This window comes from Zonotrichia leucophrys, chromosome 1A, assembly GCF_028769735.1.
Source record: "Zonotrichia leucophrys gambelii isolate GWCS_2022_RI chromosome 1A, RI_Zleu_2.0, whole genome shotgun sequence".
Classification (NCBI taxonomy): Eukaryota; Metazoa; Chordata; class Aves; order Passeriformes; family Passerellidae; genus Zonotrichia; species Zonotrichia leucophrys.
The window spans coordinates 21,624,550-21,642,373 of NC_088170.1; the positions used below are offsets into that span (position 1 = coordinate 21,624,550).

General features: G+C 40.8%; 1 protein-coding gene across 3 annotated transcripts in view; it reads left to right on the forward strand.

The window, feature by feature from the left end:
* Positions 1-17,824, forward strand: part of SRGAP1 (SLIT-ROBO Rho GTPase activating protein 1) — a 139,593-nt gene that overhangs the window by 56,941 nt on the left and 64,828 nt on the right. For 2 of the 3 annotated variants that reach the window (XM_064701856.1, XM_064701857.1), the window contains exons 2-3: positions 11,175-11,370; positions 13,764-13,926. In XM_064701856.1, the coding sequence (XP_064557926.1) occupies positions 11,175-11,370; positions 13,764-13,926 (359 nt within the window). Of the gene's footprint in view, positions 1-11,174; positions 11,371-13,763; positions 13,927-14,691; positions 14,703-17,824 lie in introns of those variants that run through there. The other variant, XM_064701858.1, reaches the window with a different exon arrangement.

Consider the following 17,824-nt stretch of genomic DNA (forward strand, 5'->3'; position numbering starts at 1 on the left):
CAGTGGCTTGCCACTGTAGTTTTCTTTTCCAGGAACTGACCTGGTTTTTCCTTATCTTTGTACCTGTCTTTGTTCTATAAATATTTCTGATGAGAACTTCAGTAATTTAGGCAGAAGTAGCAATTTGCTTGCCTAGAACACACTGGCATGTCTCTCTGCTCCCCCTGCCCTTTCCAGGAGATGTTCTCCAGCTCTTTGGTCACAGCAGCCACTTTCAGGCAAAGGGGACAGATTCTTGTCAGCAGTTTGGCCATTGCAGTCCTGGGTTCATCTGGCCTAGTAGATGTGCACTGCCACACTTTGACTTTTTGGTCTTTACTTTATCCTTCTGTTTCAGTTCTTTTCCCAGTGCTCCTGAGTGACTGAAACTCACCTTTGGTTAAAAAAAAAAAAAAAATGAGTGGACCTAAAGTTAACATTTGGAATTATAGCACTGTTGTAGAACCAGTATCTGGAGTATTCAGAGTATTCTTGATTAAGGAAATGTAACCCAGGAGAAAGCCTCCTGTTTCAAATTGTCAGAAGCCTGTGAGATTCATATGGCTTTGCTGGCATGTCTGGTTTGTCCTTCCAACCACCCTTGCTTTTTTCCCCAGTTGATATCCGTGTTTATTGCATTTATTATTTCAAAAAAATTCCCCTAGTATTTTGCTAATGGTTGGATGATGATCCTCTTACAGGATGGAGATTTTTTCATTGCAGATGTCACATCTTTCATTTCTTTACTAAGTTGTGCATGGCCTTCTGTGAGTTACCAAACAGTGTTTTTTCCCAGAATAAAGAATAGCTATTTTCACAGGTGACCACTTTGCCATCCAGGTGCTATAACTGCTGATGTGCTTCTCAGAGCTGGAACTTAATGCTTACAAAACATCAAGATTCAATTTCAGTTTAGCCAGGGAAAAGGCCTAGGAGCTACAGCTACTGCCCTGCCCATTGCAGCTTTCTCCTTTACTCACTCCAGTGCAGCTTTTGCTAACAGAATGTCTATTTCCAAATGGAGATAGGCTAAAAACTTAGGTAATAATAGGGATTTTATAGCCTTTTTTAGAAAGGAATTCTGAATTAAGCACTTGAAGCATTAATCCCTTGGCCATTCAGTGAAGGTGCCCTAAGTGGCACATTCCTACAGCTGTTTTTGGTGTCTTTACTTCCATTCAGCAGTCATCAAAGCTCTGCTGGAAACCCTAGTCAGTCATATATCTGTTGGAGAGAAACATTTACAGAATACACAAAACAGTGAATTAATGCAGATACTGGGTTCTACAAATCATCAGCTTCAAGTTTTGTTCGTTCTGATATTTCCACTCATTAAAAAAATCGGAGTGATATTTTTCTTTTTTTTTAAACTTCTCACAGATTGAAGACTGTTTCTAGGGGACCTGGAAATATGCAAATTATTTTAGCCCAGAGTTCATTTACTAGCAGATACTATTCTTCATTTTACTGTTGAGTGAGTAAGCAGCAGTTACCTACAGTCTCATGGGATATTTTTTTCTATTCCCATTAGCCGGAACCTCTGGTGGTGATGGGGGGCTTTCTTCTCCTGCTACTGTAACAACTGAAGATAAATTTAATTAAATGTGGTCCACAATCCAATTTATACTCCCCTGTAGCAGAAAGAGTCTGCTCTGTGACACTGAAGGATTTGTTTTTTCCCAGCTGCTGTTAGTGGAATTTGAGGCTTTAAGTAATTGGGTTCAAAACCATCCTTTGAGGTAGGCATTTTATCTTCTCACTTCAGGCATTACACCTTCTGCCAAATCAGAGCAGTACATAGACAAATGTATTTGAAGAGTGGCAGAATTTATCTAATCTTGTTAGGTAACATATAAAAATACCTGTCTGTTACTTCTACTTGTATAATAGTTATAATCAACCAGCACGGTGATTATCTGATTATCTATTTTACATTTATTAGTACTCCCACAGATAGAATAAGTAATTCCATCATGATTGGGGTTATTCTTTTGTTTAATTAGTAAAAATATGAATTTTCTGTTCAGAGTTTGTCATACAGAACTTTTTTTTCCCCCCAAAACATGATGTCCTGTTTCTTAAGTCCTCTACTGAGTCAAATTCAGTATTATTTGCTATGTGAAAATGAGACAAGATGCTGAAATTTATTTTTGGATAGCATCATAGTCATGCTCAGAGCACCAGTAATCCCTCACTGGGGCTTTGGTTTTGCAGACTTAGGCCAAGTCGTACTAAAAAATTATGCAGATGAAGGTCCATCTGGTCTGACAGACATTCTCCTGAGCCAGACTTGCACTTTTACAGTTAAGTCTGTGCAAGAAGCCTGAAGCACGGTATGGAATTGCATTCAGAGTTTGGCTGGGTGGTGGATGCCATCCTTCACTCAGCACTGGGTGGGTGAGGGAGGGCTCTGATGCCCCAGTGCTGCCTCAGCAGTGCAGGGCTGTCCCTGCTCTGCGCTGCTCCAGAGCACCGTGCTCACGGGCAGGGGCTGATGCTCTGCCCACAAGTGTGCCAGCATCCAAGGCAGCTTCTGCAGCTCTGGCAGGTTGCCCAAGACAGTTTCTTTCCCCACTTGGTTGGCTGGGGCACACAGGGCCTTAAGTAACTACAGGGATGTACTCAGTGGGTAGTTAGCATGGGATATATACATCAAGTTTTAAAACCAGTGTTGGAGGCATCTCAGTGGCATAGCTGTTTGTCTCACTAAAGAGGAGCATCATGGATCTGTTGCAGAAAAAAAAAAGTACATATTTATTTTAGAAGAAAAACACAAAGGTGCTCAGTGTATTAAGCTGGGGGTTGGAGTTAAATGTATCAAAGCTAAATGAGCAATAGTGAAAGTATTTTACTGCATGTTAGACTGGTTGGACTGAAAAGTGATGTGGGTAAAATGCTGGCACACAGCACAGATTACTGTTTCCTTTTTGTGCTTAACTGCACTGTTACTGCACCTTGGGACTTAAAGAGCTGTCACTGAAAGTCATGGCTGGGTCAAATACATACTCTTATTTATGATATGCAGCAGGGTGTGTGTCATCCTAAAAATGTTTTATTGACCTCCTAAAGATGTGCTGTGCATGGAGAGTCATTTTCACAGGATATAGGGAGGGAATTTTCTCTAGTTATTAATTTCTGAGTCTTATCACAGTGATAGTTACCAGTGTACAGGAGATGCTGTGTCTGATTGATGTGTAGATTTCATGCTTTCTTATCCTGCTGCTCAGGAGTTCCTGGCCTGCACTTCTACCAGTATAACTCTCATCTGAAGAGCTATGCCACCTGCCAGAGGTTCAGATTAATTAATTTTTTTGTCAAGAAAAGGCACCTCTCTCAACATTTCATTTCTAGAAAAAGCCTTCAGATGTTTTCACTTGTCAGCTCTCCATCCAAGATATTAAGAAGGAAGGATTTTATTGTGACAAATAAGTAGAACTTAACAAAATGAAATGGTGCTGGTCTGGATGCAATCTGTACTCAAATCTCTATGGTCAGGAGGTTTATGGTTCTCTGGATGTAAAGGATATGTGCTAATACTAAGACTGGAGTTATTCAGGGTAGTGTTGGTGGACAAGTGATGCAGCGTCTGTTACAGAGTAGATACTGCTGCACTTTCCAGAGGCAGCTCCATCCTCAGCCTTGTAGCAGCTGAGGCAGGAATTCAACCTGATTTCACCCAGTTTACAAGTAAGGAAGCTAACGAAGAGTATTAGGTTTTCAGTACTGCTTGGATTGTGACAAGCTGGGTTTTCTTTCCTACTGGACCCCCTGGTTTGTGTGGATTTTTTGTCTCATGGAGTGCTAATGCCAATAAGGCCTCCCAGACATTGTGCAAAGAGTGTTTCCGAGAAGACCTATGAATCATCTTTCTGTTCTGTAGGCAGATACGTCATTGGTGAGAAGATAAGAAAGATTGGGGCATACTGATTTCTTTTGCATTTTCTCATGTGCCCAGAATTTAAGACTGCAAGAAAAGGCTCATGGTATCTTTAACAAGCACAAAAAATGGATGATTGAAGCTCTTAAGAAGCTTCAGAAGTAGTTTTCCTATAGATCTTGGCAGTTTAGATGCTCTAAATGGGTTTTCAGACACCTACTTTATGATCACCTGTGTACTTGGCAGACAGTTGCATGGACTCTTTTTTCCTCTCTCTCTCACTGTCTCTGTCTTTCTTTGCAGAGCTGATTTGCTCATCTAGAGGTAGGGCAGCTGGATTTTGGGAGGGTATCTGCTCTCTCAGGGCTGGTCACTCTGGTGAAAGACCTTGAATCAGTCTGTTGACGCAGAGGAGGCATCTTGCCCTTTGCTCTCTACTCTTCTGGTTGGCAGTGTTTTGAGATGAGCTGAGCTTTTACTATTGAGCAAAATAAAGTTCCTTCTCTGCCGAGGGACAGAATTTTTTGTCCTCAGTCCCAGATCCTGTGACTACAAGGACAGAGTATGCCAGGCTCAAGGTTTGGTAGGACATAGTGCCAGCACTTAGTTATGCGTGCAGAGGAGCAGTTGCCACAAAAGCAGTGGCACTCAAAACGTGGTGCAGGCAGACTGCCTGCTTAAATTCATGGTCACTTGGCAGCAGCATTGTGGCACAAGTGTCCTGCCAAGTCATGAGCTGGCACACTGCCCTCCATTTAGACTGGGACGGTAGGCAGCCAAGTGACCAGCAGCTGTGGCTGTGAATAGCAGGAGGGCGCTAGTCCAAGAACAACAAGAAGAAAACCTTCTTCTTCTACATCTAGAGATTTTGTTGGCTCTTCCAGACATGTCTTCTCATTTCAAAAGGACCTGGAAGGTGCCATAATACAGCTGCCCTTTTTGAATCCTGTCCACTGGGATCCCCCAGTTACAGGATTCTGCATTAGCACATGTAGTTGCCCCGTCTGTGACTGCAGTAGACAGAAGTGTGTTTGCTTGAATGTATAGAAATGAAATTTGCAGCTTTGAGGAGAGGATTCATTGTTTCTCTGCTCCCTTTGTTTGAGCAGGACAAGTGAAGTGACCCATAAAAATTTGTCTGCATCCTGCAAATGGCTTCTACACCAGCTTTCCTCCTAATGGCTGCATGAGGATTGGTTTTTATCTTTAAGGATGCCAAAGTGCTTGAATGAATGTAGTTTACGGTTTTTAAAGAGGTTGACAGATGTCAACGGGGGCATCAGATTGCTCATTCTTTGTACAGCCCTTCAGATAGCAGTAGTGATTCTCTGTCCCCATCCAGTTCTACACTACAGCCTGAAGATATGATCTATCACAGGCAACCTCAAGCACATCCCCCAAAATCCCCACACAAACAAAAATTCTGAAACGAATTCTCTGGAAAATAGCACAAAGTCAAACATTAAGTTCAATGCTGGGATGTGCACGGCAGAGGTCCCACTTCAAGTGGCAACATGTATAAAGCTGTATGCTCAGTGTGCTAAGTGAAATTGATGGGGTCCGGGTAGAACAAAGTCCACACAAACCCTGCCTATGGAAGCTCAAGGGCATCACTGTCTCTGCAGCCACACTTCTTACATGCTGAACACAGGGAAGTGATCTCCTCTAATCTGTCATAGAAGGTTAATGTTGTGGTACAGGCTCATGATCTATTTAAAGGCATTTCTGCATCAGCCTCCGAGATCTTTACCCCAGCATCTCTCATTAGCTGTCAGTCTGGTGGAATTTCCTGGCTTTTGAAGTGGATTTTCCTGCTTGTGGTCAAAGAAAATGGCAACAAGGACTTGGGAGAGAGTGTGAGCCAGACTCCCTGCTGACCGCAGAGCTTCCCTCGCCATTTGTCATAGAAATACTCAAATAGCTTTCCAGCCAAGTCTCTGAGAAATAAAAACTTTACAGCACTAGCATCTTTAGGCTGTGTACCTCAGAGACAAGTATTGGCAGCTGGGTCTGGGCACCCACCATGGATGTGATGCCTCTCACCATCTTTATTTTCTTGTCTGTTGAGAGGAACAGTAATGTCCCTGGGAACTGTGGGAGCACTGATGGGACATGGCATTAAGGAGTACTAGATGTGCACAGGGACACCTCCAGGCCCCTCTCAGTGATTCCTGCTGTGATTTCTCTGCTGGCAGCATCCTCAGTGGGCTGGAGATAAGCACTTTGCTCAAGCAAAACCTAAACTGCAGATGTTGGCCAGCTGCACGCAACTGGACCAAAGCTCCACTCATCTTGACAAAGAAGCCAAAACCAAGTCCTTACAAAGGCAGAGGCTCGAATGAAACTGAAATGATTAGTCCTCTCATGCAGCACCCCAGCTTCTAGCAGCAGGGGTAGACATCAGCAATTCTTCATGCTAAATAACTAGGGCACAATGAGAGGATATAAGATTCAAGTGTCTTCAAGGAGGAACTGCAAGATGATTAATGCTGCAATAGCTGCTTAATTACAAATGCATGTTGGTCGCCAGATGATATCTAGGCTGAATTTAAGGTCTGAATCTTTGCCTGTGAAATATGATCTGGATATCATTGGCATGACAGTGAAGGATATGTGTGTTGATAGCTCACTGGGGTAAAAAAAAGACTAAGTGTAATGGTTTAGAAATGCAAAGTCTTAAGATACCATGTATAGGTTTTAGTGTATTTGATGAGACATTTTTGAGACATTTAAAAGCAATTTTTTTTTGTGTGTGTGTGAAGGACACATTTGGAGAAAAATGAGAAGTGATGCAGCTTTGTCTGGTTACCCAGATAAAACCTGCAAACATAACTAAGTCTTGTGAGAGCCTCTGTACTCTGAGTTCTGTTGAGTTACTTGCTTTTGTGATCTTTTGAAGGGTGAGGCCCCAAGACTGTTGGTATGATTATCCAGTAATACCACTGGATTAATATGTCTGCATAGTTTGTGAATTGTAATCATGACTTAAATATAGCTCCTTGCCAGGCAGGGTGAGGCAGCAGGTGGGAGGCTTGCAGTGCAGCCAAGCGGGGTGACTGGGGAGACATTTCCTGCTCTTTGGCATTTTCCAGAGCTTTCAGCAAACACCAAAGTCCATGTCAGGGCTGCCCTGCAAGCACAAAAGTTAAATGGGAGCTAAGAGTGGCAGGCTGCATCAGCTCTTGGAGTGGCTCAGGCAGGAAGCCTCTTGAGGCAGAAATGTTGGTAGCACCATGAAGCATTCTTTAGAGTTGCTTTGCTCAGGAGTTGGTGAGAGAGTTTGTGGTGGTCTGAAAGGTCTCCAAGGTCTGAAAGGCTGGGCACAGCCTGGTGCAGCATGGCTGGAGCACTGCAGTACCTCAGGGCAGGGATGGAGGTGAGCATTGCAGTGAGGAGTTCTGTAGCAGGGCAGCAGTGTTGGTCTGTCCATGGGTTATTTTGGTTAATACCATGTGTTTACAAGTTGTGACCTATAAGGTCAGGAGGGGGTTTCCTTTGACTTTTTGGGGATGTTTGATGGAGTCTGGTGCTTTTGTGTGTGGAAGTGAAGGGCTTAGTTCCGTGCTGGTGTGTAGCCAGCATTATGATTGTGTCACGTTGTGTAACTTCACAGGTTCCTTCCAGGGGGCACTGGCCTGTCACTGCTTCCATACGTGTTCTTCAGGGTAGTGCAGGGTATTACAGCAGTGCTGTGTAAGTCACTATTTGTAATACTGTACTGTGTGCAAAGAGGTAACCTTGATGAGTTGTTTCTGATTATGATTTGGGTGATATCAGTAGTTCGGCTTCATGTGCTCTGACTTAACTTTCAAAGCAACTATATATCTTATCTCTTTTTACTTTTCATGATGCACAGATCTAACCACTTGTCAAGGAAATAAAGATTTGTTGAAACATTAGAGTTATATTTTCAAAATTGGCATAAACAAAAATTGGCATAAACAAAATGTAATTTTATACTTAATGCTGTAATTGTAGTGGATGGTGTCTGTGAGGGCATAACCAAAATAAATTTTAGCACAAAAATCTTTAGAAATAAAACTTTATTCAGTTTATTGATTTAATAGCCATCACATTAACTGTTTCCTCACTTTCATTGTGCAAATCTTGGACAAAGTGTAGGTAGATTTAATTTTTTCCCCAGTTGCTGTGATCTCAGTCTGTGCAAACTGCAGTATAAATGGATGGGATTCCTTTTGAGTCTGCCCCTGGCCAGAAAGCCAGTGAGCATTGACTCAAAGCTGCCAAGAGAAAGAAGGAGAAGGTGTTAACTCATCCAGGGTTTAAATGGGTCTTTTCCTGGCACAAAATAGCCTGGTAATTTGACATCAGCTGCTCAGCAGAGCAGAATAGGACAATGTCATTGCCCATTACAACTGGTACCAATTCAACTTTTAATTTCAACGTACCAGCAAAATAAGAGTAAAGACAGGCACCCTTCTTTTACTTGCTACACCTGTCTTTGTATCTATGGAGTTTGGACTATACTGATTTTATTTCTTTGAATACAATGCAGCAATTTTCCATGCCACTCTTTATAGCCTTAGGGAAATCACACATGTAAACTGATTAAAGAAAATAGCATTGCCTGGGTGAATTTTTCTGTAGCAATAGGTAATGGGTAGTCTATTATAGTTAATAGTACCTGGACAGTTGTGATTTTGTCACACACAGCCACTCAGGCTGCCTGCCTGTTTTTCCAGTACTTGTTCTGGGGGTTTATTGTTGTTTGGCTGGTTGGTTGCTTGCTTTTTTTTTTTTTTTTAATCCACCGCTCTCATCAGAAAATGGAAGTCACAACATTTTCTCATCTGATTTCTTATTCATTGCCATATCCTCAGCCTGCCAGTGTGGCATTACACATGTTATTAGTAAAAGAAAAGATAAAAAATGGAGGAGCAGAATGACATGAAAGACTGGAAGGAGAACTGCTGTTGAAGTCACTTCTGGACTGACTGTGGTCAGCTAGCATCAATGAGATGTACATCTCCCCTTTTTCTCCTCCAGCAGGAGGCCGCAGGCTTAGCCTTTTGGAATCAACATGTTCTTTCTTTTTGCTGAGATTCAAATAAACAGAAATTAGAAATCTTCCCTTCATGAAGCTGCAGCCCCCTGAGCCCCTAATTTTACCAGCCTTACTCAGAGCTCATACATCTCCATCAGCTTTCATAGATCATGCTTCAATTTTGTTTCCTAAAATACAAGTTTGAAGGAAGCCACTGTTGTCCACTGGAAATCCAGACAGCATTAAAAAGCTAAGGCAGTTTCTCATATTTTGTCAGTTGTCCCTTGTTCATTGTTTCTTGTATTTCTATTCATATATTCCTGTTTCTAAAATCTTTCTCATTCTTGTTGCTATGGTAAAAGCCTGCCTAAAAAAGAAGAATTATAGCAGCAAGGTACACTGACCTACAAAATAATCAGAACATAGTTGCTCTGTACAAAATGCTGCTTTCAAAGTAGCTGTTAGAAAATCTTGAGTGAGAAAGGGAGATGGCTGAAGTAAAGTGACCATGTATGTGGATCTGGATTTAGTGAAAACTCCAGCTTATAAACAAAATTGCTGCTTCTGACCAGTGGATCTGTAGAGCCAGTACCCCATACACAGGATTTTTCACTGACTGCAATATTAACAGTAGTAGACACCTAAAAAAGTGGTCTTGAGCATCTGTTTCTGTTGTTAACCTTCCAGCTCTGATGTGATTTTCTCCTCTGTGTACATGAATGTCATTGATACAGTGTTGTATTACAGTGGCTCATCCTTGCTGGAGGCACGGTTTCTTTTCCAACAAACTGATTTGAAATGAAGTGAAAACCAAACCGTGAATTTTTTGGTTCACCTCCCAGACTATAAAAATGGATGGTCTCATTAATGATTAACACAGCAGCTGGTAGCTCACAGGAGATCTGGAAGAAAATACGCAGTGTCTTCCTCCTCCAGCAAATATATTGGTTAACAGTGTTCTGTGCTCGTACTACCTTATTTCAGTATACACATTTGAATCCCAGCAGAGTGGATCTCTGCCTTCATACCTGCTCTAAGATCAGTAAGGATGCATTAGATCCTAGTTGCATCAGATAATATTTTCTGGTGTTATTAGTGCTTCGTGGTTTGCAGTTCCATGTGATGTTAGGATGACTTTTAGAATGCTCTTCTATTTGAAACTATGCTGTGGGCTTTGAAGATTTCCAGGATCTTGTTGCCCACAGCATGGTTATGTCATTAAGAATCAAGTAAAATTTCACAACAATTTTGCATTTACATGAACATCACTTCTGGGTGTTTTGCTGTTGATAAATCCTTATTATAGCATTAAACTGTGTAAAAAATATACACATATATTATTGTCAGGAAGTGTTTATACTACTCCTTCTACTCCACAGTATTGGAGTACACTGTGCCTGGGCAGCTGACAAATGTGTAATGAACTCTAAATAACCAGAGGGATCTTTTTAGACTAAATGTTCTCAGAATGTATTTAACTGGTCAGCTAAAAAATCACCAACCAAAATAAAAGAAAATCAAAAAACCCAGAAATCTCTAAAATAAAAACCCTATTACATAGTAATTTTGCATATGGCAAAAAGTGGTAGGTTATCTGGAGGCTTTTCTTTATTGCTCTAGAAGAAAACTGTGAGCATCTGTTCTCTTCTAAACTGAGATTCTTCTAAAATTTTTTTTTTTAATACTAAAAAGTATACTATAGTCTCTGGAACCTTGTGCAGAGGTGCAAATTTTCAAATAGTTGTCTCTAAGTATAGGTACATGTTTTGCTCTATATTTGCTGTAAAACATTGTTGAATGCATGTATAGTACACTGGTTCCTTCCCTGGCAGAGACAGGGCAGACACGGAAACTCACCTGTGCACAATTACAATGGATAGTGCCTCCAGGGTTTATCACAAGGTTGTTTCCATGGGGTACATGAAGACAGAACACCTGACAGTCAGCAGGCTGATCCTGGCCCAAAGGCTGCTTGCTTATCCAGCCATTCTTCAGGGCAGCACCACCACCTTGTGCAAGGAGATCGCTCCAAGTGGAATGTTGTGCTAGTGCCAGTGGCCAGAGGAGGGATGGGAGAGGAAGGTGGAGACTCACCTGAGCCCCAGCTATTTGTAAGACAGACAGCACGTGGAGGGATGAAGCATGTGGTGGCAGAAGTGAGAGCTGACACTGTTGTCAGCACAGGACCTCAAATCCTGCTCCAGCTGGTGTAGCTGTGAGGATGAAGTACACTGGAGTGTTTGTAATTTTGGTTGGTAACACTCAGTTAATTTGCTTTCACTGACCTGAGTGGATTTTTGTTTGTTTCATTAGAGATCCGAGCTCAACTCGTTGAGCAGCAGAAATGCCTGGAGCAGCAGACTGAGATGAGAGTGCAGCTTCTTCAGGATCTGCAGGATTTCTTCCGCAAGAAGTCGGAAATAGAGATGGAGTACTCCCGAAACCTGGAAAAACTGGCTGAGAGGTTCATGGCAAAAACCAGGAGTACAAAGGATCATCAGCAGTACAAGTAAGAGAAACCTGCTTGCCCATATCACCCCCATGTTGTACCTGTTGCTGGTTCAAAGGCCTGTTTAAAATTTCCAGCCCTGCTTAGCAGCACAGCAGTTCTCATTGCAGCTGAAGGTGGATGCGTGCCTAAATACCAGTGTTGATGTGGCTCTATGCAGTTACTCATGGCAGCTTCTGACAAGTAGTTTCAGTAAAAACTATCCCTAACCTACCATATGGATTTTAAACTACCCAAAATACAGTATCTAGAAGAGATGCAGAGCTCCAAAAGCTTGAAAATCTGTGTGCTCATTTCTAGTGGAGTTGGTAGGATTTTGACGCATCTGCATGAAGGTCAGTCAACATTACAACAGCAAAAAAAGACAATTTTGGCCCAGAGTGACATTAAGAAATAAAACTATTTTGATTTATTGTTGCATGTGAACTTTGCTGCATCTTCACCTCTCTGATTTCTAGGAGTAAAGATGATGTGAACGTTATGTGTTGTTTACAATTTAATGTATCCTTTTAATGGCAGAGTTTTGTAACATACAGTGCATTTTCTCAAATGCTTCATTTGCATCACTTGCTGACATAGTCTCATGTGGTTATTTTCCTGACTTGAGCTGATTAATGGATGCATGTGTCTGGCTCTGATATGCTTAGGGATTTAGAACAGTATTTTGTGTTTGTAAAACTAAAAAAATAATTTTCCCACTGTTCACTCAGTGCTGTGCTAGAGATACACAGATAAAACTGTTGTTTCAGAACAAAAGTCTTTTCCAAATAGATCTGGCAAAGGAAATGTTAATCAAATACAGCTTGAACAGTTCAAAGAGCATTAATATCTATTTCTTAAAATTCGTTTTAGTGACTCAATGATTCTCTGAAGTAACCAACTTGTGCATATGTCACCACTTCACAGAGAGCCCTGGCTTTTATTCTGCTTGTGGCAAAATCTTTTTTCCTTATGTTTACAAACATCTTTCCTTGTTCTTAAACATGTTAAATCCAGACTGGCAGCTGTGCATGGGGGTTATGACTTGAGTTCTACCTTTGGCTTTGCTCTTGCTGTTCTCTGCTTTGAGAAACAGGTTACAGCAAAAGTGGCTTTAGTTGTTGGTCCCCTGAGCTGTTCCCACCATTGCCCCCAGAACAATCAGGAAGGTCTGTGGAATCGGCTTCGGGATGTACAGAAGCAGTGAGGACCAAGTAGTATCAGCATGGCCCTTCAGGAGTGCTCCTGTTGTCTGACCTGGCTGATAAAACCCCTTGCTGTGAAGTAACACTGTTAAGATGTCTATCTGAAACAAATGGAGGAAGTTTTCTTAACTCCTGATTCATAGCAAAGCAAAGCACTGATGAAAAAGAAAATACTCTTCTCTGTTAATCATTCCTTGTTGCTTTGATTTTGAGGGTGAGAGCTGAAAGTAGATGATTAGATGGGAATTAAAGGCCATATTTCTAACAATGAGAAGAGCTAATTATTAGAAGAGTTTGCCAAGAGTTGCAAGAGTTTCTCTCAATTCATCACCACTTCTGCCTGTTTGATCCTCATGTGCTTTATCCTTTCAACTAAAGGAGAATCCCTGTAAAAGAGGAAAAAAAAAAGAGCAGCAAGGTTCTGGAGCAGTTAGTTGGAAGGCAAACTTTATACTTAAATGTCAATAAAATGATAAGACAAATTATATAAAGGTTTTTTTTGTCTGTGAAATAGTTGTGAACTATATGTATTTTTATTTTGCCTTGTGTAAAAGAAATGAGAAGTCATCTTTTATTTCACTTTTTGCCACATTAAAGCTGGGAGTGGGCCTGCATTGCAAACAGTCTGTCATGGGAATTCAGAATTGGATCACTGGAAAAAGTCCAGTCCTGCTCTTTGTCTTGTAATTGACACATCTAGGACTAGCAGTAGCAGTGTATTTATGAATGCTGGGAATTTCTGAGCATTGCTCACAGAATATGGATACTTGAGACATTTTCTTCTACTTCATCGGTTATACAAATTCAATGCAGTGAAACAGCTACACCTGCAATTCTGCTCATTAAGAACTTGAGTTGTGCTTCCAGTGCTTGTTTATTTCTGATATCACAAATTAATTACTGTTATTCTTCCAGGAATGACCTTTACTGATTTTGAACATTTACATGTACTTCATCTCTAAGCTTTGTGGAAAGATATTTTATACTTTTAAGGTGGCTTGCAGAGTATCCATGCCTCATGGGACTCGAGTGTGTCTTAAAAGTCATCTGAGGCTTGCCTAACCTGAGTTATCCCAGAATGGATAGATTGTTGAGATGCAGATATTTTTATATTACAAGTTATGACTGTAAATGTCAGTGAGACGTTTCAGTTAATAACATACCCTTTTCGTTTCTGTATGTTATACATGTGTGTATCTCCTTCCTCAGGAAAGACCAGAACCTCTTGTCACCAGTGAATTGCTGGTACTTACTCCTGAACCAAGTGAGAAGAGAAAGCAAAGACCATGCAACGCTGAGTGAGATCTACCTGAACAATGTGATCATGCGATTCATGCAGATAAGTGAAGACTCCACCAGAATGTTCAAGAAGGTAATGCCTCTCCTGCAGCCCTCTATCCAGGCTTATAAGATGCATGAGGCAGGCAAAAGTGTCCTAATAGATAGCATGTGAGGAGAAGATTCAGCACACACAGCATAAAATCTGTTTTAGCATGCATATAAATTCTTCATGACTTGTGTTTTGAAGCAGATACTTAGTGCTGAAATGTTTGGGGTCCTGCTGTATATGCTGGTGACCTTAAGAGCTGAATCACAAATATCCAAAAAGCAGGGGGAAAAGCCTGTCCTTCTCCAAAAAGCATACTTGTCTGTCCATGCAGAAAGGAAACAGTTTTCACTTACATCTCCCAAAATAGTAACACTGTATTAATTAATTATTTTTTAAAATAATTTCATTGTGAATGAAACAGATTGAAGGCAAAGCAAGGATCTGCTTCTTAGTCCTTTGACATAAAGTTGGTAGCATATGCCTCAATTCTACTAAACGTGTTTCCTTTTCTTCCTAATATTAAATATGAACATACACTTTTGATAAGTATTTCTGTTAGAGCCTTTAAGTGTTGTCTCTGTACGTGTTTGTCCTTGTCCATGACTGTTATGTATTTTCATAACACATGCATGGTGTGTAAATCCCTCATGTACTAAGCAAGCGCTCTAAGCAACCTTAGCTCAAGATCTACATCATGTGTTTGCAGGCGTTGTTGTTCAAATGTTTCAACAGAAAAATAGATTATAAATGCATATATATTAGTCACAGCGGGATGCTGGTAGACAATCAGCATACAAAACAGTTCAAGAAGAGTAAAGGTTAAAAGATGTAAATTGTGTGATGAAATGATAGCAGCAGTACCCAACTTAATGTTTTCAGAACAGGGACCTGGTTTCACATATACCCAACCATAGATAGCACTGGGGTGGGGAGAAGAATCATTTAGGGACCACATCGATTGTACTTGGAGGAAATGAAAGTAAAAACTTAAACAGAACTTCCTGGTATGCATTAAAACCTGTAACAGGGACAGAGTTGAAGTTTATAGTTTCTCAATCAGTAATGGGTAGTTCATATAATATGTCTGACATGTAAAACTGTAATTTACTGAGCACTCAATTTAATGAAATGGAAGATAGTTATAGAAATTGATCCAATAATGAGAAAAGTGATTTGAACGGGCTGCATACTGTCTATGTGCAGATATCTGAGCGTTCCAAACCAGTAGAATTTTTTTTTTAAATCTGGAATAGTTTTCCCTTTGTTTATGTCTTCTTCAATAGGCATGCATTATTAGACAAATCTGTTTGCTTTCAGCATAGTTCAGTTTTTTGGCACTAGAAATTTTGCTTTTTCTTCCCTATTGTCCAGGTAGACTGTAAAATGGTATATTCTTAAAGTTTTCAGTGGACAAGTGTGTGTCCTTTTATATTCACTCATAATTTATTAATGGAGATTGCTGCAGCTTCTCTCTCAAAAGGAGGAAAATACATGGGTATTTTCAGTGTGTTAACAGGAGGCATAACATCTCCCTGATAAACTTGTCTCTGTCCTCCATGTTGTTCCCATGCAGGTGCAACATTTCAAGTTTTCTCTTTCTAGCACAGCTTCTTGAAGAAGAGCTAGCATCTGTTCTTGCTTTTATATTCCTAACTTGGGAATATAAAAGGGGAAAGAAGAGCAGGGAAGTTGAGGTGGTCCTGCCATGCATAACTCGAAGCAGACACTAGTAGAGCCCAGATCCTGAGCAGCCCTTTGCTACCTTTCATCAGGGTTTGCCAGCTGACACATGTCAAACAGCTGATAGCTGAGGTGGAGCGTGGGCAGAGTGAGCTAAGCAAAGGCTCTGTGCAGGGATCTGAGCCAGTCCATAACTTAAGGGGTTAGGGGAAGGATGGCAGGAACACATGCAGCACCTCAGTATGGTACAAGTGAGCTTCGTGGGCATGTGGACTCCATGTGGCAATGCTTGTTCACCAGTATCAATTCTGAGCACACATTTTTAAGACATTCTGTCGGGCTCAGTACTTGTTGCAGAAGGTTGGTATTTCCACTGAGCCCCAGTGTGCACAGTTCTTGCTATGGTGCTTGCTGCAGAGTACTGGTGATTTATTTGCTGTTAGTTCCCATGTGCAGAACTGATGATGAAGCTCTTCCAGCCCAAACCCTTCTATGATCCTGTGATAATTTGTGTGAGATGTGAATGAGCAGTCTAACTTAAGGCACTCACAGAACTACATAATGGATGTTTACTGGGCAACAAAAAGATCAGATGGAAAACACATGTACTTTGCTACAGTTCTCTATGCAGGAAAGAGGTCACAGGGGCAGAGAAAAGGTGCACTTAGAGTGAGAAAGGTGACAGCCAACAATGTCCTCCATCAAAATCATATTCTCCCTGAAGAAAATGGCATTGATTTTGTTTGAGATTTTTTAACATCAAATAGCATATTTAAGCAATTTCTGTTAATTTCTGTGATTCTGCAGATTACTTTCAGAAAAAAAAATGTATTTAGAATAAAATAGTGTCAGAGAAAAGTATAATCAGTCTCAATAGGTGCCATATCCCTGTGAAAGCATATGGAATTTGTTCATTGTTCACAGATTTTGGATTAAAGTAGAGACAAATCATGTCCTGCAGATACTTCTACTCTGGAATCTGATCATACTATTGTGTGAAATATGTACTGTCTCTCTAAGTAATAAATATAAATAACAAGTAGAAATATGAAGATTTAAAAAACAGACTAACAAGTGCGTGCTTAGTGTCTTTCTGCAGTCCACAGTCAAGAGCAGGAAATACCTGTACTCTGTTGGTTGCACACAAGAGCATGTAATGTCTACAATTCTGTGATTCTATAATTTACAAATACCAGCTAGTCAAGCTTCTCTGTATTCAATTGTTAGATCTTTCAGTTAGATATCTTACAGCTTATTAATCTAACGGTGTTACAAATCACTACTTTTACCTTGTTTTAGTTCTCCATCAGTCCTGTAGCAGCAAGGTGCTTTACTCGATTTCCAGGTGTGGAGAGTAAGTACACACACCAAGCCCTTGATCAGAACAGATCTTCATTGTGCTGCTCTGAAACCTCAGTCTTCCTGCTGCAGAAGGGGAAAGTGTCTCAGGGTGGATTGCCCCATTGCCCACAAGCAAGATAAGGAGATAAAACAGCAGAGTCGTAATCACTCTGAACATCTTGACTCTTTCTGCTTCCTCTTTTTTTCTCCCCCTTTCTCCTTCCAAGAGGATGGGACTTCCCATTCTGCTTCTCAATGGTAGACAGTACTGACTGTTTCCATCTTGCTGGTGGGCATGTTTGTTCTAAAATGAAACTTTTCCATTAAATGAGCCCAACATTTTCTGGAGGAGTGTGGCTTGAATTTGTCTCTTAAGATTGACTCCAGCTTGAACTGCAGTAAAGAAAAGATCCTATAATTTCTTCCTTTCCCAGCCATGCTTTCCATTGGAGTATTGTTTTGTTACCCCTCCTGTGTGAGATATAGCACAAACCATAAGTCTATAGCAGCACCTTTCTCTCCTTGTTCTGTAAAGGTGTGTGCAGTAGCCAATGATGATCTGGTAAAATGTAGTGGTGAGGGTGTCCTTGTTCCTCAGGCTTCGTACCTTGTCCTTGTCTCAGTCTCTGTTCTTCATCATTCTTTTTTTCCTTTGTGTGCATTTATGCATCTGTCTGTCTGGGTATTTGGATTGTTTTGGGGAAGTGATCCCTATTGGCTCTGCCTTACATGGTCTGATTTGACTGGATATGTTGTATTCAAGTACCTGATTGTATATGGCTTTGCTGTCTAGTCTGGCCTCCTTAACATGTTGATATTAATTAATTTTGTTCTCCCAGGAGCTATTTGTCATTCTTTTTTTCCAGGGGTCAGGAACTGGCATCTGTTTAAATGTACTAAATGCAAGACAAAGATAGGA